Source organism: Macaca thibetana, chromosome 10, assembly GCF_024542745.1.
Source record: "Macaca thibetana thibetana isolate TM-01 chromosome 10, ASM2454274v1, whole genome shotgun sequence".
NCBI classification, from domain to species: Eukaryota; Metazoa; Chordata; class Mammalia; order Primates; family Cercopithecidae; genus Macaca; species Macaca thibetana.
The window spans coordinates 62,802,534-62,824,857 of record NC_065587.1 but is presented as its reverse complement, the minus strand read 5'-3'; the positions used below and the strand labels follow the sequence as shown (position 1 = coordinate 62,824,857).

The 22,324-nt window shown below is 45.5% G+C and overlaps 3 protein-coding genes across 19 annotated transcripts in view; 1 reads left to right on the top strand and 2 right to left on the bottom strand.

Annotated features, from left to right (window-relative positions):
• The window catches only part of RBL1 (RB transcriptional corepressor like 1), a 90,104-nt gene extending 77,228 nt beyond the window's left edge, over positions 1-12,876 (bottom strand). For 2 of the 5 annotated variants that reach the window (XM_050807013.1, XM_050807015.1), the window contains exons 1-2: positions 12,651-12,876; positions 4,762-4,895 (exon numbers count right to left, since the gene is read on the bottom strand). In XM_050807013.1, the coding sequence (XP_050662970.1) occupies positions 4,762-4,895; positions 12,651-12,806 (290 nt within the window). In that variant the 5' untranslated portion in view covers positions 12,807-12,876. Of the gene's footprint in view, positions 1-4,761; positions 4,896-12,636 lie in introns of all 5 variants that reach the window. The other 3 variants (XM_050807018.1, XM_050807019.1, XM_050807016.1) reach the window with 2 other exon arrangements.
• The window catches only part of MANBAL (mannosidase beta like), a 634,273-nt gene that overhangs the window by 399,408 nt on the left and 212,541 nt on the right, over positions 1-22,324 (top strand). The window lies entirely within an intron of this gene.
• The window catches only part of MROH8 (maestro heat like repeat family member 8), a 77,476-nt gene continuing 75,043 nt past the window's right edge, over positions 19,892-22,324 (bottom strand). Inside the window, exons 22-23 of one of the 5 annotated variants that reach the window (XR_007729328.1) lie at positions 21,336-21,551; positions 19,892-20,079 (exon numbers count right to left, since the gene is read on the bottom strand). Coding sequence is in view for 2 of the 5 variants with exons in the window: in XM_050807036.1 (XP_050662993.1) it covers positions 21,359-21,507 (149 nt within the window). In the remaining 3 variants the exon portion in view is untranslated. Of the gene's footprint in view, positions 20,080-21,335; positions 21,552-22,324 lie in introns of those variants that run through there. The other 4 variants (XM_050807036.1, XM_050807032.1, XM_050807035.1 and 1 more) reach the window with 4 other exon arrangements.

Sequence of the window (22,324 nt, the reverse complement as noted above, 5' to 3'; positions counted from 1 at the left end):
ACCTCCACCTCCCAGGTTCAAGAAATTCTCCTGCCGGGCGCGGTGGCTCACGCCTGTAATCCCAGCACTTTGGGAGGCCGAGGCGGGCGGATCACAAGGTCAGGAGATCGAGACCACGGTGAAACCCCGTCTCTACTAAAAATACAAAAAATTAGCTGGGCGCGGTTGTGGGCGCCTGTAGTCCCAGCTACTCGGGAGGCTGAGGCAGGAGAATGGCGTGAACCCGGGAGGCGGAGCTTGCAGTGAGCCGAGATCGCGCCACTGCACTCCAGCCTGGGCGACAGAGCGAGACTCCGTCTCAAAAAAAAAAAAAAAAAAAAAAAAAAAAAAAAAAAAAAAAGAAATTCTCCTGCCTCAGCCTCCCAAGTAGCTGGAATTACAGGTGTGCCCCACCACGCTTGACTAATTTTTTGTATTTTTATAGAAACAAGGTTTCACCATGTTAGCCAGGCTGATCTTGAACTCCTGACCCCATGTGATCCGCCCGTCTAAGCCTCCCAAAGTGCTGGGATTACATGCGTGAGCTACTGCGCCCAGCCAGAAGAAATTATTAATAATGGTTAATTATGGAGAGTGCCAAAAGGAGACGCCTTCCCCCCTCCCTCCCTCCCTCCCTTCCTTTCTTTCTTTCAGATGGAGTTTCACTCTTGTCACCCACACTGGAGTACAATGGCATGATCTCTGCTTACTGCAACATCTGTTTCCTGGGTTCAAGCGATTCTCCTCCCTCAGCCTCCCCAGTAGCTGGGATTACAGGCGCCCACTACCATGCCCAGCTAACTTTTTTGTATTTTTAGTAAAGACGGTGTTTCATCATGTTGGCTAGGCTGGTCTTGAACTCCTGACCTCAGGCGATCTGCCCGCCTCAAAAGTGCTGGGATTACAGGTGTGAGACACTGTGCATGGCCAAGGAGACTCCTTTCTACTTATAAGCCTTCTGTATTATTTAAAAATTTTGAAAATACATTTGTGTGTGTGTGTGTGTGTGTGTGTGTGTGTGTGTGTGTGTGTGTGCGCGCGCGCGCGGTAAAACATACATAACAAACAACCTTTACCATTGCAACCATTGTTAAGTCTATAGTTCAGTAGCATTAAGTACATTCACATTGTGCAATCATCACTACCATCTATCCCCAGAGTTTGTTTCATTATTTGAAATTTGATTTTTTTTTTTTTTTTTTTTTTTTGGAGACGTAGTCTCGCCGTCGCCCAGGCTGGAGTGCAGTGGCGCGATCCTGGCTCACTGCAAGCTCCACCCCCTGGGTTCACACCATTCTCCCGCCTCAGCCTCCTGAGTAGGTGGGACTACAGGTGCCCACCCGGCTAATTTTGTTTTTGTATTTTTAGTAGAGATGGGGTTTCACTTATTAGCCAGGATGGTCTCAATCTCCTGACCTTGTGATCCACCTGGCTCGGTTTCCCAAAGTGCTGGGATTACAGGCGTGAGCCACCGCGCCCGGCCTTGTCTTTTTTTTTTTTTTTTTGAGACGGAGTCTTGCTCTGCTGCCCAGGCTGGGGTGCAGTGGCCGGATCTCAGCTCACTGCAAGCTCCGCCTCCCAGGTTTACGCCATTCTCCTGCCTCAGCCTCCCGAGTAGCTGGGACTACAGGCGCCCGCCACCTCACCCGGCTACTTTTTTATATTTTTTAGTAGAGAGGGGTTTCACCGTGTTAGCCAGGATGGTCTCGATCTCCTGACCTCGTGATCTGCCGGGGCCTTGTCTTTTTATTTGAGATGGAGTCTTGCTCTGTTGCCCAGGCTGGAGTGCAGTGGCGCTATCTCAGCTCACTGCAACCTCCACCTCCAACGTTCAAGTGATTCTCCTGCAATGTACTGCTCTACAGTTTTTGTTGTAATTCTTTTTTGTTCAGTTTCCCCCAGAATTTATTATTACAAAGATTTTTGAAATTATATGAACAATGATGAGAAACATTGACAGAAAAAGATCAGATTGTTTTATACTAACAATGATAATGTCTTGCTCAATTAAAAAATTAATCCCATTGATCTTCATTTACTTTTTATCATCTTATTTTATTTTTAGAACCAAAATTGTTTAAAAACATTTTTTTTTAGGCTGGACATGGTGACTCACATCTGTAGTCCCAGCACTTTGGGAGGCTGAGGCAGGTGGATCACCTGAGGTCAGGAGTTTGAAACCAGCCCGGCCAACATGGTGAAACCCTGTCTCTATTAAAAATACAAAAAATTAGCCAGGCGTGGTGGCAGACACCTGTAATCCCAGCTACTGGGGAAGCTGAGGCAGGAGAATCACTTGAACCTGGGAGTCAGAGGCTACGGTGAGCCGAGATCAGGCCATTGCACTCTAGCCTGGGCAACAAGAGTGAAACTCCATCTCAAAAAAAAAAAAAAAAAAATTTAAATTTAGCATGAACTAAAATCTATTTGCCATTCCTGGATAGGGCTTTAAACTTTGCTCCTCTTCTATTCTGGAAACCCAGGAATAGCAAATAGACAATGACCACAAATAGTTTTGTCCCAGAAACAAAGAATATTATTATATTCATTAGCATGAATCTAAACTGGATCGCTAAATTTGTTTCGTTTCCTATCCAGCCAAATAATTCTATATGCTTGATACTAGAGTAAGTAAAAGATGTATCTGAGACCCATTGAGTAGCTGCAAGGGGAAAAAAATTAATATACAGTACAGAAATAGGACAACATCTTGACCAGATGATAAAAATTAACATCACCAATGAGATGAAGGTGGATAACACGTGCCATCATCAGATGTGATCTCCTTAGGACACAAAATCACTTATATAGTTTTCCATCACGGAATGAATAACCTGCATCTTATCAAAAGTTAATAGGAGACAAATCCAAAATTGGGAACCATCTATTCAAAGAGGGGATGAGGGTGGGCACAGTGGCTCATGCCTGTAATCCCAGCACTTTGGGAGGCTGAGGCGGGTGGATCACAAGGTCAGGAGTTTGAGACCAGCCTGGCCAATATGGTGAAACTCCATCTCTACCAAAAATACAAAAATTAGCTGGGTGTGGTGGCATGTGCCTATAGTCCCAGCTACTCAGGAGGCGGAGGTTGCGATGAGCTGAGATCGCACCACTGCACTCCAGCCTGGGCAACAGAGTGAGACTCTGTCCCAAAAAAAAAAAGGCTGAGGCAAGAGGATCACTTGAGGTCAGGACTTTGAGACAAGCGTGAGTAACACAGTGAGACCCTGTCTCTATAAAAAGATTTTTAAATATCAGTCAGGCATGGTGGCACATGATTGTAGTTTCAGCTACTTGGGAGGCTGAAGCAGGAGGATCATTTGAGCTGAGGAGTTTGAGCTAAAAAGGTGCCACTGTACTCGAGGCCTGGGCAGAGCAAGATCCGGTCTCTAAAAAATTTTTTTTAATTAAAGAAAGGGACAAAGTGATTGTGGATAATATTCCTCCAAAATGGTAATGTCATAAAAGAAAAAGAAAGGCTGTGGAAATGTTCCTAATTAAAGAAGAATAAATACACATGATAAGCAAATGCAATACTTGATCCTTAATTAGAAATTGTACTTCCAGAAAAAAAAAGCTATAAAGAACATTATTGAATCAACTAACAAAACTAGAACAGAGATATCTGGTTAGATAAAATTATTTTATTAGTGTTAATTTTGCTGAAGTTGGTAACTGTACTGTAGTTATTTAAAGAAATACACAGTGAAGTATTTTGGGGTAAAAGGCTATAAATGTATGCTACTTAGATTGAAATGGTTGAGGAAAAAAAGAGGAAGGTCTAGCCGGAAAGGTTGGCTCACGCCTGTAATCCCAGTACTTAGGGAAGCCGAGGCAGGTGGATCACCTGAGGTTGGGAGTTCGAGACCAGCCCGACCAACATGGAGAAACCCATCTCTACTAAAAATACAAAATTAGCCAGGCGTGGTGGCACATGCCTGTAATCCCAGCTACTCGGGAGGCTGAGGCAGGAGAATCGCTTGAACCCGGGAGGCAGAGGTTACGGTGAGCCAAGATTGCACCACTGCACTCTAGCCTGGGCAACAAGAGCGAAACTCCGTCTCGAAAAAAAAAAAAGAGAGAAAGAGAGACAGATCTATATATTGAAGAAAAAAAAATCAAATGAGAAAGCAAAAGGGGTAAAATGTCAATAACAGGTGACTCTGAGTCAAGGATATATGGGTATTGTCCTTTTCTTATTTTTGCAACTTTTCTGTAAGCCTAAAATTATTTCCAAATTTTAAAAAATTAATTAAAAAAATATAGCTAAAGATTTAACACAGAGGTTTCTAGCAGAATTTGTGAAAGGCAGAGAAAGAATATGAAAATTGGGAAAGGATTATCTACGTTATAACAAACTTAGAATTAAATGAAGTCACACAGTGGCTCACGTCTGTAATCCTATAGCACTTTGGGAGGCCAACGTAGGCAGATCACTTGAGGTCAGGAGTTCGAGAACAGCCTGAGCAACATGGTGAAACCCCATCTCTACTAAAAAAAAATACAAAAAATTAGCCGGGCTTAGTGGTGTGTGTCTGTAATCCCAGATACTTGGGAGGCTGAGGCATGAGAATCATTTGAACCCAGGAGGCAGAGATTGCAGTAAGCCAAGACTGCGCCACTGCATTCCAGCCTGGCTGGCACAGTGAGACTCTGTCTCAAAAATAAATAAATAAATAAATAAAATAAAAATTAAATGAAGTCAAATGATTTCAAAACAAGAGAAAACTGATTCTAAAATTTAGAGCTTATATAACACTTAAAAACATGAAAGAGGTTTACCTTAATTTAGCTGAACGTAGTATTCTGGTAAGTGAAACACAGTTGCCTTCCATGATACCCTTTCCAACCGTGGGAATAATGCTTTTGCGGCATGCAACGTATAATGAACATGCCAACCAGTGTGTAACTTCTCCCTGGCAAGCAAAAGACAAACAGAAAAACAGATATAATATTACGTTAAAATGCTTTAATTCTGGAAAGAAGAGATGTAGAATTATCTGGTCTCAGTTTTCCTTATGTAGATAAAGGGCCAGAGAAGTGAAGATATTTGCCCAAGGTCACAAAGCTGCTAGCTGTAGTAATGGGTATAAAACTCCTTACTCTTAGTTCTGTGCTTTTACAACTATAACATGATAAATTAATATTAATCTAAAGATAAAAGCCTGACTTGGTGGCTCATGTTTATAATCCCAGTAACTCGGGAGGCTGAAGTGGGAGTATCACTTGAGGCCAGGAGTTCAAGACTAGCCAGGGCAATGTAGTGAGACCCTGACTCTAAAAACGAAAATAAAAAAATTAACCAGGCATGGTGGTGCTTGCCTGCAGTCCCAGCTACTTGGGTGGCTGAGATAAGAGGATCGCTTAAGCTCAGGAATGCAAGACTGCAGTGAGCTATGTTTGTGCCACTACATTCCAAGACAGGTAACTGAGCGAGATCCTGTCTCTTTAAAAAAAAAAAAAAAAAAAAAAAAAGATAACTCTTTCACTTCCACCTACACTCCAAATCTAATACAGGCATATGCCACATAACATTTTGGTCAACAGTGGACCACATATACAATGGTGGTCACTTAAGATTATAATACTGGCCAGGCACGGTGGCTCATGCCTGGGAGGCTGGAGCAGGTGAATCACTTGAGGCCAGGAGTTCAAGACCAGCCTGGCCAACATGGCAAAACTCCATCTCTACTAAAAATGCAAAAAATTAGCTGGGTGTAATGGCACGCACCTGTAGTCCCACCTACTTGGGAGGCTGAGGCAGGAGAATAGCTTGAACCCGGGAGGCAGAGGTTGCAGTGAGCAGAGATTGTGCCACTGCACTCTAGCCTGGGCAACACAGGGACACTCCGTCCCAAAAAAAAAAAAAAAAAAGGATTATAATACTGTATGTTCTAACTGTTCTATATATATATATATATTTTTTTTTTTTTTTTTTTTTTTTTGAGACGGAGTCTGGCTCTGTTGCCCAGGCTGGAGTGCAGTGGCCGGATCTCAGCTCACTGCAAGCCCCGCCTCCCGGGTTCACGCCATTCTCCTGCCTCAGCCTCCCGAGTAGCTGGGAGTACAGGCGCCCGCCACCTCGCCCGGCTAATTTTTTTTGTATTTTAGTAGAGACGGGGTTTCACCGTGTTAGCCAGGATGGTCTCGATCTCCTGAACTCGTGATTCGCCCGTCTCGGCCTCCCAAAGTGCTGGGATTACAGGCTTGAGCCACCGCGCCCGGCCGTTTTTTTTTTTATTTTTTTTAGTAGAGACGGGGTTTCACCATGTTAGCCAGGATGATCTTGATCTCCTGACCTCGTGATCCGCCCGTCTCGGCCTCCCAAAGTGCTGGGATTACAGGCTTGAGCCACCGCACCCGGCTGTTCTATATATTTAAAAAATTATAATTTACTGTACCCCTTTTATGTTTAGATACATACATACTTACCATTATAGTTGCCTACAGTATTCAGTACAGAAACATGACGAACAAATTTGCAGCCCAAGAGCAACAGGCTACATTATTCAGCCTAGGTGTGTAGTAGACTATACTATCTAGGTTCGCATAAGTATACTCTGTGAAGTTCACACAACAAAATCACCTAATGTTGCATTTCTTAGACCATGTCCCTGTCATTAAGTGAAGCATGTCTGAATTATCAGAAGAGTTCTCCTAAAATTTGTCAGCATGACTTCCTTGATTTTAAGAAACGGACTCGATGATCCTGAAGTTTCTTTCTACCATTTTTGCTTTATGTTTCTCTTTAACTAGTCTGGCAGGGAAAGGCAAGAACAGAGTAAAAAGTTGTCAAGGGAGTCACACATAAAAAAATTAATACTAGGCTGGGCGTGGTGGCTCACACCTGTAATCCCAGCACTTTGGGAGGCCGAGGTGGGCGGATCACGAGGTCAGGAGATCAAGACCATCCTGGCTAACACGGTGAAACCCCGTCTCTGCTAAAAATACAAAAAATGAGCTGGGCATGGTGGCGGGTACCTGTAGTCCAGCTACTCGGAAGGCTGAGGCAGGAGAATGGCAGGAGAAACCCGGGAGGCAGAGCTTGCAGTGAGCCGAGATCGCGCCACTGCACTCCAGCCTAAGCGACAAAGCGAGACTCCGTCACAAAAAAAAAAAAAAAAAAAATTTAATACTAATCTCATGCAACATAAAGGAGACTGTCATTTTTATGAGGTAAAAATTTGGGGAATTATTTACTCCAAAACATGTCATCTTTAAAATACAGTCATATGCATTGCTTAATGACAGGGATATATTCTGAGAAATGCAACATTAGGCAATTTTGTTGTGCAAACATAGCATAGCCTACTAAACCTAGGCTATATGATATGCTTATTGTTTCTAGGCTACAAACCTGTGGAAAATGTTACTATACTGAATACTGTTGGCAAATGTAACACAATAGTAATTACTTGTATATCTAAACACAGAAAACATATAGTAAAAATAAAGTATGTGTGGTTCATCACTGACCAAAATGTTCTGCGGTACACGACCATAGTAAGCATGGCTCTCCATATTTGTAGATATCTCAATTTACAATGCCACAAAAAGGTGACATTTGGGAATTCAACAATTTTCTACATTAGACTTCAGAGATCTCCAAGCTACAGTCAGTTCATGACTTCATTGCTGAAATACAATAGGTGAAGTTTAAGGATTAAGAATTACGGATAGGCTGGTGCGGTGCCGCACGCCTGTAATCCTAGCACTTTGGGAGGCCGAGGCAGGTGGATCACCTGAGGTCAGGAGTTCAAGAGCATCCTGGCCAACATGGCGAAACCCCGTCTCTACTAAAAAATACAAAAATTAGCCAGGCATGGTGGTGCATGCCTGTAATCCCAGCTTCTTGGGAGGCTGAGGAAGGAGAATCACTTGAACCTGGGAGGTGGGGGTTGCAGTGAGCTGAGATTGCGCCTCCAGCCTGCGCGATGGGAGTGAGATTCCATCTCAAAAATAAATAAATAAATAAATTACAGATAAAGACCAGGCACAGTGGCTCATGCTCGTAATCCCAGCACTTTGGAAGGCTGAGACAGATAATCGCTTGAGCTCAGAATTTCAAGATCAGCCTAGGAAACAAAGTGAGACCCGCATCTGTACAAAAGAGGAAAAAATTAGCCGGGCATGTGGCACATGCCTGTAGTTAAAGCTACCTGGGGAACTGAGATGGGAGGATCATTTGAGCCCAGAAGGTTAAGGCTGCAGTGAGCTGTGACTGACCCATTGGACTCTCGCAAGGGTGAAAGAACGAGACCCTATCTCAAAAAAAAAAAAAAAAAAAAATTACAGATGTAAATCTCATAGCACAACACAATAGTGTTCTTGTACACTGTTCCACAGACTCTCTTTAAGACCAAACCCTAGAAGGATAAAAAGATTGATTAAAAGATTTCTTACAATAATCTGAAAGGGGTCGGTAGAAATGGGTGGCCATCAATAAACCCAATGTTCCTACCCCGAAGGAATGAGAAGTTTTATTTTCTCAAAGCACTAAATGAGGCAGGTAAGCTTAAGGGTGAATATTTTTGTAAGCTTTGATTAATGAATTGCTTGGGAATAGGGTCTGGTCATGGTGGCCTACGCATATAGTCCTAGCACTTTGGGAAGCTGATGTGGGTGGACTGCTTGAGTTCAGGGGTTCGAGACTAGCTTGGGTAACACGGCAAAACCCCATCTCTACAAAATACAAAAAAAATTAGCAGGACGTGGTGGTATGCGCCTATAGTCCCAGCTACTCTGGAGGCTGAGATGGGAGAAGTGCTTGAGACACTTTTTTCTCTCAAAAAAGAAAAAGAGAAAGAGTTGTTTGGGAATAGCATCTAAGTACTATAGAGCCTTTGGATACAGGCTACTAAATGAAAATTCTAGCAAGATGGTGAAAATATAACTCCTAAAATTATTGTTTCGATTTTTTTTTTTTTAGGCGTTAAAGAATACGCTTTTTATTTTACTTTTTAAAACAGGGTCTCATTATGTTGCCCCAGGCTGCAGTGCAGTGATGCTATCAGGGCCACTGCAGCCTTGACTTCCCAGGAATCAGGGCCATTGCGGCCTCAACCTCCCAGGCTCAAACAATCCCCCCCCTTAGCCTCTGGAGTAGTTGGGACTAAAGGCACATGCCACCACACCCAGCTAATTTTTGTAGAGATGGGAGCCCAAGCTGGTCTCAAACTCCTGGGCTCAAGTGATCTGCCTGCCTCAGCCTCCCAAAACGTTGGGATAACAGGTGTGAGCCACCATTCCCAGTCTATTTTATTTTTTGTAGCGACAGGGTCTCACTATGCTGTTGAGGCTGGTCTTAAACTCCTGGGCTCAAGAGATCCTCCTGCCTCAGCCTCCCAAAGTGCTGGGATTATAGGTGTGAGCCACTGTGCCTGGCCTGATTTTCTTTCCTTAAAAAAGTCAACTATTTTATTCCATGAGAACAAAATAGAATACAATTATATTTGATAAAATCCTATTTCATAAAAATTCTATGAATTCTACGATATCAGAAACCGGTTTTTTTTGCATTTCTAAGGCCTACTTACCAGGCCTTAGAAATGCAAAAAAAGGCTTCTGATCTCACAGAACTTCACATCTGGAGCTAAGAAGAGGAACAGATACTATTATTTATAATTGGTGAGATATAGAAGCTATAAGAAGAATTGAAAAAGTGTTGTAGGAGAATATAGTGCAGTGAATAACTGATTTTGACTAGAGTTTAGAGAAGGCCTCACAAAAGGAGACAAAATTTGTAAATCACTAAAAATGTAAGCAGGAGTTTGTCAGGTAGACTAGAGAGGGGTACGGATTGGAGAAAGACTTCTTAGGAAGCATCTGAGATATATGAAAATGACTACTCCAAATGTCTTTAACAAAAATTGATTTTAAAAAAAGGGGAAAATAAAACACTGGATAGAATAAACACAAAATTTCAGTTCACATATTTGTGCTTTCTAAAGCAAGCATTGGGCTGGGCACGGTGGCTCATGCCTGTAATCCCAATGCTCTGGGAGGCTGCAGCACAAGAATCACTTGAGGCCAGTTCAAGACCAGCTTGGGCAACATAGTCAGATACTATCTCCATAAAAAATTGAAAAATTAGCTGAGCACGGTGGCGTATGCCTGTAGTCCCAGCTACTGGGGAGGCTGAAGCAGGAAGATCACTTGAGCCTAGGAGTTTGAGTTTACAGTGAGCTACAATTGCACCACTGCATTCCAGGCCTGGTCAAAAGAGCAAGACTCTGTTTCTTTTCTTTTCTTTTTTTTTTTTTTTTTTGTGACGGAGTTTTACTCTTGTTGTGCAGGGTGGAGTGCAATGGTGCAATCTCGTCTCACTGCAACCTCTACCTCCCAGGTTCAAGTGATTCTCCTGCCTCAGCCTCCCCAGTAGCTGGAATTACAGGCGCATGTCACCATGCCCGGCTAATTTTACATTTTTAGTAGAGACGGGGTTTCACCATGCTGGCCAGGCTGGTCTTGGACCTAAGAAGATCTGCCCACTTCGGCCTCCCAAAGTGCTGCGATTACAGACGTGAGCCACCGTGTGCCCAGCCAAGACCCTGTTTCTAAGGAAGAAAAAAAGAAAGAAAGAAAAAAAAAAAACAATAAATAAATAAATAAAGCAAACATTGAAGTTGTCTTATTCAACTCTGCCTAATTAGAGATTTAGCTCTCAACCTTTCCTGGTGTTGGGGGTGATGGGAAAGATTCCAGGCAGAGGGAACGGCACGGATATACCAGAAAACTGGGAACAAGCTTGTCATATTCAAGAATCTGAAACAGGTGCACGCCTTGACCGTTTTGACACAGTAAATACTTATTCAATGACAGATGGTGTGACCTTGGGCAAGAGAGACCAAATGAGACTAGGATGTCAGAAATGCTTTTTCAGGCTTTCAAAAATCAATCTGTTTTCAATTGAGAGGCCATTCATTCTAATCTGTCTTTTTTTTTTTCTTTTTTTTTTTTTTGAGACAGAGTCTCACTCTGTGGCCCAGGCTGGAGTGCAGTCGTGCCATCTCGGCTCACTGCAAGCCCCGCCTCCCGGGTTCAGGCCATTCTCCTGTCTCAGCCTCCTGAGTAGCTGGGACTACAGGTGCCCGCCACCATGCCCGGCTAATTCTTTGTATTTTCAGTAGAGATGGGGTTTCACTGTGTTAGCCAGGATGGTCTCAATCTCCTGACCTCGTGATCTGCCCGCCTTGGCCTCCCAAAGAGCTGGGATTACAAGCATGAGCCACCGTCTCTGGCTAATCTCCCTTACTTTCTTATTCTTCTCACAGCTTTCCAGTCATGCCACCCACGGATGTGGACCATTGTCCTTTACCCAGTCTATCCAGTCTGGAAGACTTTTTCAGGTACTTTTCCTTCATATATAGGCACACAGTCAATATACATCCAACTCTATGCCTTTGAACCCAGCAATTATTTCACTGGGTGGTGAGTCAGTGGTGCACCCTGGGAGTTGGTCCAGCGCCCTTGGCACATGAAAGCCTTTGAACATGGGGCCAGTGGAGTGCTACATGAAATACACTCCATCAGGCTTATGCTCATCTTGCTCTCTTTAGATAGAGTCTTGCTCTGTCGCCCAGGCTGGAGTGCAGTGGTGTGATCTCTGCTCACTGCAGCTTATGCCTCCTGGGTTCAAGCAATTCTCCTGCCTCAGCCTTCCAAGTAGCTGGGATTACAGGCAGGCGCCAACACACCCAGCTAATTTTTGTAGTTTTTAGTAGAGACGGGGTTTCGCCATGTTGCCCAGGTTGGTCTCAAACTCCTGGCCTCAAATGATCCGCCCGCCTTGGCCTCCCAAAGTGCTGGGATTACAGGCGTGAGCCACCACGCCCAGCCTGGGTTTCTGTATTAGAATAACCCTGGGCAAGACAACCTTCTGAGCCTTGCCATTATCACCTGGAAAGCAGGTCTAATACTCATTGCCATGCCATGTTCACAGGGCTGTTGTGAAGATAAAATGCAAGAATGATGGGGAAAAAAATTGAGTAATTATAACTGACATTTGTTTTATTCAGAGCTAGACGCTGATGCAAAGCATCAGGACGATGCTCTGACAGAGGAGGAAACGCAGGGCTGAGATCAGCTTCGTATGCACACTGGCTTTGATCAAACCGCTGCACAGCAACCAGCAGCTCCACCCTGATGAAGCAGAGGGTGGAGGTTAAACGGCTCAGACCCTGGGTCTGGCTCCATCTCTAACCGCGTGACCTTGGGCCTGTAGCTTAACCTGTCTGGGGTTCCGCTTCCTCTTGCGTGGAACGGGGATCACAGAAGGGGTTCAGACGGAACTGAGAGGGTCCATTTAAAGCTCTGGCCAGTGTTGTCTCGGTAGGCAGTTCATTTTCACTTTACCATTATATTTGTTCTTACCGATTTAAGGGCACCACCATGACGTTTGTGGCGCTTAGCGGGGTAAAGTGTGGTCAGGAAGACCGGGGTTTGAGTGGCGCAGGGCCTAGGCCGCTCCTTTCCTGGGCTTCAGTTTCCCGCCTCAAAATGATGGGCGGATTGGTTGAGCAACACCCACCCTTCCCGCCCCTCGGCGCCTGGCTGCGCAGCGACCCTCCTAGATGGGGAAACTCCCACCACCCCATAGGCCGGGGAAGGGGCGGGGCAGGGGTGGGGCCTGGCGAGGGTAGGGTCCGGCCGCCCTACCTGCTGCCGCTCACCTCTAGGCTGTAGTTGCCTCGGATGGCAGTAAAGTCGTCCAGGGCTTCGGCCGCGCTCCCCTCGTCCAGGTTCAGCTCCTGGCACAGGGCTTGTAGCGCCTCCCCGGCTGCGGCGACCACCGCCACCCCCTCAGCGTGGGACTCGTCCTCGAACATCCCTTCAGGCCCCGCGGGCGGCGCGCCACGGCCCCCGACTTCTTTCTCCCTCCCAGGCGCGCTACCCACAACCACCTGCGCCAAAGCGCGCGAAAACTTGCAGTTGCGGGGGTGCTTCGTCATGCACCGTCTGCCTCCGCTTTTCTCCTCAAAAAAAAGTCCGTTTTTCCTCCGGAGCTCCTAGCCGTCCCTCCCCGGAAATGTGATAAGAATACGGACCTCAGATTCTGAAATACCTGGCCTTAGCCCTTGGCTTGTCGCGGGGGGCCGAGCCGGCAGGACAGAAAAAAGAGCGGAGGGATCCTCAGCCTGCGCGCGGAGCCTGCTGGGAGATGTAGTCCATCTCCTGGGAGATGAAGCCCGCGGCCTCCCCCTGTCTTCCTGGTTAGGCTCCTGGGTTTTTGGGCAGGCCTGGGCTGCCTACTGCGAGGTGGCCTCGTGCAGCGTAGTGAGATGCCTCCTCTATCCACGGGCCCTGGGTTTGTCACTGTCCCGGGGCGCCAAACATAATCTGACTGAGCTGTACCCCTTGAGTTAGGAGATGGAGGCTGGAAGAGAAAAAAAATAGCCCCTGGACGAAGAGGGGCCTCCTGGGACTCTCCCCAAAGTCCCAGTGCCCAGTGAGCGGTTCGCTAAATGACGGAGGGGAAGGACTGGTGAGGGATATTAGAAGATGGATCCTCATCTTATGTTAGTCGCTAAAAGACGCGGGCAGAGAAGACTGCAGTAATGAGGCAGGAGAATAGGGTCTGGAGGCAGGGAACCTATGGCTGTTTCACGTGACTTCCTAGAACTAAATTGAAAGGAAAACCCCAACTTTCCACGCCTAAGTAACAAAAGAACCAGAGGTTATTCCCTTGGACCTTTCATGCATGGCAGATGGGAAATTGACCGTCCACAAGAAACCACACTGAGCGCCTTCCAGTCTTCATTTGCAACTTTGTAACTTCACTCCAGCCTCTGAATGGTTGTGAGAGGTGACAATGTGCTAGCAGCCCTCACTCTCAGCGCCTCCTCGGCCTCAGCGTCCACTCTGGCGGCGCCTGAGGAGCCCTTCAGCCCGCCATGGCACCGTGGGCGCCCCTCTCTGGGCTGGCTGAGGCTGGAGCCGCCTCCCTCTGCTTGCAGGGAGGTGTGGAGGGAGAGGTGCGGGTGGGAACCGGGGCTGCGCCCGGGGCTCGCGGGCCAGTGTAAGTTCCAGCGGGCGCGGGCTGGGGATCGGCGGGCCCCGCACACGGAGCGGCCAGCTGGCGCCGCCGGCCCAGGGCAGTGAGGGGCTTAGCACCCGGGCCAGCAGCTGCGGAAGTTGCGCTGGGTCCCCCAGCAGTGCCGGCACGCCCGCGCCGCACTCAAATTCTCGTTGGGCCTTAGCTGTCTCCCCGCGGGGCAGGGCTAGGGACCTACAGCCCGCCATGTCTGAGCTCCACCCCCTGCGGTGGGCTCCTGCGTGGCCTGAGCCTCCCCGACGGGAGCCGCCCCCTGCTCAGTGAGGCCCGGTCCCATCGACCGCCCAAGGACTGAGGAGTGCAGGCGCGGCTCCGGACTGGCGGGCAGCTCCCCCTGCAGCCCCCGTGCAGGATCCACTAGGTGAAGCCAGCTAGGATCCTGAGCAGGATGGGGACTTGGAGAACTTTTATGGCTAGAGGATCGTAAATACACCAATCAGCACTCTGTGTCTAGCTCAAGGTTTGTAAATACACCAATTGATAATCTGTATCTAGCTAACTCAGTGTCTAGCTAACCTAGTGGGGACTTGGAGAACTTTTCCATCTAGCACTCTGTGTCTAGCTCAAGGATTGTTAATCAGCACTCTGTCAAAACGGACCAATCAGTTCTCTGTAAAATAGACCAATCAGCTCTCTGTAAAATGGACCAATCAGCAGGATGTGGGTGGGGTCAGATAAGGGAATAAAAGCAGGCTGCTCGAACCAGTAGTGGCAACCGGTTTGGGGTCCCTTTCCATGGTGTGGAAGCTTTGTTGTTTCGCGCTTTGCAATAAATCTTGCTGCTGCTCAGTCTTTGGGTCCACGCTGCCTTTATTGCAAAGGTCTGCAACTTCACTCCTGAAGCCAACGAGACCACGAACCCACTGGGAAGAACAAACAACTCCAGACGCGCTGCCTTTAAGAGCTGTAACACTCACCAGGGAAGCAGCTTCACTACTGACAGTGAGACGACAAACCCACCAGAAGGAAGAAGCTCCAGACACATCTGAACGTCTGAAGAAAGAAACTCCGGACACACCATCTTTAAGAACTGTAACACCGCGAGGGTCTCCGGCTTCATTCTTGAAGTCAGTGAGACCAAGAACCCACCCATTCTGGACACAGTTGCTGTCCACAACCAATCAGACTGATGGCGGGAGAGTCTCCGTTTGCATAATAGTATAATTTTGTAACTTCACCCTGGCCTCTGATTGGTTGCTTTCTGCAACCACTCAGACTGATTGTGGGCTACCACTTCAGTTACACTGAGTAAGCATAAAGTGACCAATGGGAAACTTCTAGGGGGTATTTGGACCCAAGAAGATTCTGTATCTGGGCCCTGGAGCTGCTGTGTGGGTCTGCTTCCCCACTATGGAGTGTACTTTTGTTTTCAAGAAATCCCTGTCTTCGTTCTTTTGTTGTTTCATTGTTTATTTGCTTTGCCTGTAATCCCAGTACTTTGAGAGGCCGAGGCAGGTGGATCACTTGAGGCCAGGAGTTCGAGACCAGCCAGGACAACAAGGCAAAACTCCGTCACTACTAAAAATACAAAAATTAGCTGGGCGTGTGGGTGCACCTGTGTAATCCCAGCAACCTGGGCAACTGAAACATGAGAATTGAGAATTGCTTGAACCGGGGATGCAGAGGCTGTAGTAAGCCAAGATTGCACCACTGTACTCCACTCTGGGTTACAGAGACTCTGTCTCAAAAACAACCAACCAACCAGCTGAGGACACATCTGTCAAACCCAGCCTCACCTACTTGCATTTAAAACCCGAAATCAATATGCTCTTCCTTATACTGATTTTATTTTTTCTGATTATCCCAGGGCATGCCCATGTAACCCAAAATTGAGCTTTTCTGAATAGAAAATGAAGTATGGCAGGCCGGGCGTGGAGGCTCACGCCTGTAATCCCAGCACTTTGGGAGGCTGAGGCGGGCGGGTCACCAGGTCAGGAGATCGAGATCATCCTGGCCAATATGGTGAAACACCGTCTCTACTAAAAATAAAAAAATTAGCTGGGCATGGTGGCGGGCGCTTGTAATCCCAGCTACTTGGCAGGCTGAGGTAGAAGAATAGCTGGAACCCGGGAGGCGGAGGTTGCAGTGAGCCAAGATCGTGCCACTGCACTCCAGCCTGGTGACAGAGAAAGAAAAAGAAAATGAAGTATGGGTAGTGAAATAGATTTACTCTGCCCTTCATTTTTGATTCAGATACATATGAAGGTTGTTTCTATTTTGATCCCATTGTGTGATAGATAGCCTCTATGATTAGCCTCCCTGTTGTGGTTTAATATTTCAGAGTTCTCCCAAAGCATGTGGTTGGAGCCTGATTATGACCTTTAAGGATTCCAAGACGAAAAAGATTATAGTGTGCACCTAAATGTACTTAAAAATATATGCAATTCTAAATCACAAAGTAAGTGTAAGAAAGTACAAGAAAGGTCTAATTAATTTTCTGAAGATGTCTCTTTCATTTTGAAATTCTTAATTTTTTTTTCCTTTTTTGTCTTCCAGCTTTGCTATGCCTTAAGCAGAAAATCAGTCTGCACTTGCCCCTCTCAGGACAAACTGCTTGTCTAACCTTCTTGTTTTTTGTTTTTTTTTAAAGCAGTTGATAGTTGTGGGGGAGGGGCAAGACCCGACATCACTTTTTTTTTTTTTTTTTTTTTTTTTTTTTTTTTTGGAGACAGTCTCACTCTGTCACCCAGGCTGGAGTGCAGTGGCAAGATCTCAGCTCACTGCAACTTCTGCCTCCTGAGTTCAAGCAATTCTCCTTCCTCAGCCCCCCGAGTAACTAGGACTACAGGTGCACGCCACCACACCCGGTTTTTTTTTTTTTTTTTAATTCATTTTTAGTAGAGATGGGGTTTCACCATGATGGCCAGGCTGGTCTTGAACTCCTGACCCCAGGAGATCCACCCGCCTCGGCCTCCCAAAATGCTGGGATTATAGGCGTGAGTTACTATGCCTGGCTGGACCTCACCATTCTTTTTTTTTTGAGACGGAGTCTCACTCGGTCGCCCAGGTTGGAGTGCAGTGGCATGATCTCCGCTCACTGCAAGCTCCGCATCCTGGGTTCACGCCATTCTCCTGCCTCAGCCTCCTGAGTGGCTGGGACTACAGGCGCCCGCCACCACGCCCGGCTAATTTTTTTTTGTATTTTTAGTAGAGACGGGGTTTCACCGTGTTAGCCAGGATGGTCTTGATCTCCTGACCTCGTGATCTGCCCACCTCGGCCTCCCTAAGTGCTGGGATTACAGGCGTGAGCCACAGTGCCTGGCCGACCTCACCATTCTTAATCTTCTTTTTCCTCAGAGGAAAAACTAAAGTGGTGATCTTTAAGCTGGGTCTGCACTGTAGAAGTAGTGCGTTACAAAGATTAATAAAGCCTCTCCACCCACAAAACGGGGAAAGGATTTGCATACAATCTTAGAAAAGCAAATGTAAATGGCTTTTAGATGTGAAAAGATGCCCAACTTTTTTTCTTTCTTCCTTTCCTTTCCTTTCTTTCCTTTCTGTTTCTTTCTTTCCTTCCTTCCTCCCTTCCTCCTTCCCTCCCTTCCTTCCTTACTTCCTCCCTTCCTTCCTTTTATTTATTTATTTATTTATTTATTTATTTATTTATTTATTGAGATGGAGTCTCACTCTGGTCACCCAGGCTGGAGTGCAATGATGCAATATCGGCTCATTGCAACTTCCACCTCCTGGTTTCAAGCAATTCTCCTGCCTCAGCCTCCTGAGCAGCTGGGACTACAGGCATGCGCCACCATGCCACGGTAAATTTTGTAGCTTTTAGTAGAGATGGAGTTTCACCATGTTGGCCAGGATGGTCTCAATCTCTTGACCTTGTGATCTGCCCGCCTCGGCCTCCCAAAGTGCTGGGGTTACAGGCGTGAGCCACTGCGCCCGGCCCCAACCTTTCTAATAGGAAAAATATATATATGCAAGTTTAAGCCAGTGTAAAACCATATTTTAAATCTATTCAATTGTCAAAAATCCAAAAGTTTGAAAATGTTCCAGCGACTCCCCATTTCTTTCAGGGTTAAGCCAAGCTCCTTGTCCTGGCCTACAAGGCACTGAGGGTCTGGTGGTCCCCTGTCTAACTCTGCCTTCATTTGCTACTCTCCCCTTTCTCACCCTACCCTAGTCATATTTGTGATTCCTTATGGCTACCTTTTTTTCCTTTAATTTGGAAAAATGCAAACTCAATTTTTATTTAGTCATAACCACAATGTTTAAAAAAAGTAAAGCATTTTATCCAAATCACTAACTAAAAGATAATAGCTAAGAATACTTAAACCAGATATCAAAGAATTGGGGGAAATGGGGGCCAGGCATGGTGGCTCATGCCTGTAATCCCAGCATTTTGGGAGGCTGAGGTGGACAGATCACTTGAGGCCAGGAGTTCAAGCCCAGCCTGGCCAAAATGGCAAAACCCTGTCTCTACTAAAAATACAAAAATTAGTTGGGCATGATGATGCTCGCCTGTAGTCCCAGCTACTCGGGAGGCTGAGGCAGGAGGAGAATCACTTGAACCGGGAAGGCAGAGGTTGCAGTAAGCTGAGATTACACCACTGCACTCCAGCCTGGGCAACAGAGCGACACTCCGTCTCGAAAAAAAAAAAAAAAAAAATTTAATGCAATTAACCATTAGATATTTCCATTCTTCACCTGCCAGTTGTTCCATTTCCTTTCTTTTTTTCCCATATCACCTCCAAAATGTCCCTCCATTGCCCTAGATAGCTCAGCTCTGGCTCTCTGTGTATATTCTTCAACCAAACAAGAGCCTGAGAATCAGATTGATGGTGACTATTTCTAATTAGTTCAGTGTTCCTCTTGGGGGTCTCCCACAATTCCACATGCAACTTACAAAAGTGGTCGCCCAGCACAAACTAATCTCTTTTCCCAGAAAATTTCTGCTTGTAAGAAATTTTTCTCCATTTATGCTTAAAGCAGACAGTAGGTACTCAACAAATAATAGTTCCTATCCTAGAGCCATTTGAGGATCTGACATCGGTTATAGGAGAGGGAATCATGAAAATGGAAAAAAGGGGAGAAGGAGTGGAAAACTTGGATATATTGGGATATATTTACCATTACACCAATTCAGAGATTTTTTTTCTTGTTTGGAGGTTTTTTCCTTTTTTTTTTTTTTTTATTAGACGGAGTCTTGTACTGTCGCCTGGGCTGGAGTGCAGTGGCATGATCTTGGCTCACTGCAACCTCTGCCTCCTGGGTTAAAGTGATTCTTCTGCCTCAGCCTCCTGAGTAGGTGAGACTACAGGCACATGACACCATGCCCGGGTATTTGCATTTTTAGTAGAGACAGGGTTTCGCTATGTTGGCCAGGTTGGTCTGAAACTCCTGACCTCATGATCTGCCTGCCTCGGGCTTCCAAAGTGCTGGGATTACAGGCATGAGCCACTGCACCTGGCCACTTGGAGTTTTTAAGGGAAAGGAAAAGGAAGAAGACAGGGCCATAAAGGATTTCACAAAAATACATCATTAAATATGAAACTATTAGAATGGATTGCTGGCCAGGCATGGTAGCTCACATCTGTAATCCCAGCACTTAGGAGGCCAAGGTGAGCAGATTACTTAAACTCAGGAATTTGAGACTATCCTGGGCAACACGGCAAAACCCCATCTCTACCAAAAATACAAAAAATTAGCTGGGCATGGTGGCACACACCTGTAGTCCCAGCTATTTGGGAGGCTCAGTGGGGAGGATCACTTGAGCCCAGGAGGCTGAGGTTGCAGTGAGTCATCATCGTGCCACTGCACTCCAGCCTGGGTAAATGAGTGAGACCCTGTCTCAAAAAAAAAAAAAGTTATTTTATTCTTAATATTGTTGGCAATTAAGCAGACATACTAACATTGTAACATTAACATTTATTTAGAATCTCTTTTCAAGCTGTCCTTGACCTGCTTCTCAAGACTGGAATTCTGCTGGGTGCGGTGGTACATGCTTGTAATCTCAGCACTTTGGGAGGCTGACACAGGAGGTTGACTTGAGGCCATGAGTTCAAGACTAGCCTACCTGCACAACATAGCAAGATTCTGTCCTACAAAAAAAAAAAAAGAAAAAAAATTAGCTTATTCATCTGTAGTTCTTAGTCCCTGGTGCGAGTCCAGTACAAGGGGGAGGACGGGGAATTAACAATCACTAAATATGTACTCTGTGCTCAATCTGTCTAATACCTCTTACACATACTCTTTCATTTATTCCTTTCAACAAGCCTTTAGTTAGAAAACGCTATCTCCATTTTTTACATAAACCTGCAGTTGAGAAATAATTTTTTTTAATGTTTCCAGAAAGTCAGCTATAATGCTGGCATTTGATCCCAGACCTGTACGCTCTGAACTTCATATTTCCACTGTATTATTTTGCCTATTCCAAATATAGCTCTATCTACAGAGCAAATAATTGTGCTGCTATTTGGTAAGATAGCATGTGCAATATAAAATCCAGTTTATGATTTAAATGGAGGCAGAAGATGTAGATATAGGCAAACCCTAACATCACCTATATTAGCTCTTGTTTCTGTTTTGCCTTTCCCATTTGACAAAGAACGGTTTGTAGCAGTTAAGGGCTATCTTATTTTCTGAGATGGAGACAACAGCATGAAGGGCTATTTAACAGGTATGGTTGGTTATATGTGCCTGTAGTTCCAGCTACTTAGTAGGCTGAGGCAGGAGGCCAGGACTTCGAGGTTAGTGAGTTGTGATCATGCCATTGCACTTGAACTTGGGTGACAGAGGGAGACCCTATCTCTAAAAGAAATCAAACAAACAAACAAAAAAAGATGTGAACTTTTTTTTTTTTTTTTTTGAGACAGAGTCTTACTCTGTCACCCAGGCTGGAATGCAGTGGCGTGACTTTGGCTCATTGCAACCTCTGCCTCCTGGGTTCAAGCGGTTCTCCTGCCTCGGCCTCCCAAGTACCTGGGATTACAGGTGCCTGCCACCATGCCTAGCTAATTTTTGTATTTTAAGTAGAGACGGGGTTTCATCATGTTGGCCAGGCTGGTCTCAAACTCCTGACCTCAAGTGATCTGCCTGCCTTGGAGTCCCAAAGTGCTGGGATTATAGGCGTGAGGTACCATGCCCGGCCAAAAACTCTGTAGATTTTTAAACTGTATCTGCAATTTTAAACTAAGAACTGCCCTCCTCTATATCTTCTTCAAGGTTTTGAAAGCAAAAAACACGTTGGAGGTAATTAAATGGGTAGAGGTGGCTTAATGCTGGCATTGTTTTAAGTCTGAAAAAAGGGGGGCTGGCATCAGTGACTTCTGTGGTTTCTGAAAGGATTGGTTTTTACCTGATGTTGCTTGCCTTGTGTTTCTAGGCAGAGGACCTGCCCATGAGCTTCTGCAACCAGTTCACTCTCTGCTTAGGTTTTGGTTCGGCGCTTGCCATCTGGACTAGTAACAGAGTCTGGGAGGTGATGATGCACAGCGAGGGCTCAGGGTCACACAGCAGGTCTCTCAGATCTAGCGGCAGGCAAACACAGGTTGGAGGTAAAAGCCCCTGAGATCTATGGAAATGAACGAAGGTCTAGATAGCAAAAAGCTTACATGCCCATAGCAGCTTAGATTACAGGTCCAACTGTCTAAAAGTTTATATATCAGTGAATTGATTCCAATTTTGATCTACAAAACCTACTGGTTTCTGAGTTGCCAAACATTTCACTCTTCTGCAATAATCACATTCCAAGTAGTCTTTCTAAAGTCAAATTATCTGGACCTCCCAAGCCATGTCTAATGTTAATATCTAAGTTCCTGTGTTGGTCCTAGAAGTAACTCTTACATCACTATCCTCTTTTAATTACAAAAAACAAACAAACAAACAAAAAAAACCACAAAAAACTTTTAGTTTTTAATGTTTTCTTTTTTTTTTCTTTTTTTTTTTTTTTTGAGATGAAGTCTCCTTCTGTTGCCCAGGCTGGAGTGCAGTGACACGATCTTGGCTCACCATGTTTCACCATGTTGGCCAGGCTGGTCTTGAACTCCTGACCTCAAGTGATCCGCCCACCTTGGCCTCCCAAAGTGCTGGGATTACAGGTGTGAGCTACCGTGCCAAGCAGTTTTTATGTTTTCATATTACAAAATAAATACATGTTCATTGTGCAGAAAATTTAGATATTACATGTAAGCACAAGAAGAAAAGTCACCCATAATCCTACCATCTAGAGGTAACTACTGTTATTTTCAATGTATATCTTTCTGGTCTTTTTTTTCATACATTTATATTTACATATATATGCTTTTACTTTTTGTCCAAACGGAACCATATGACCTAGGAATTGCA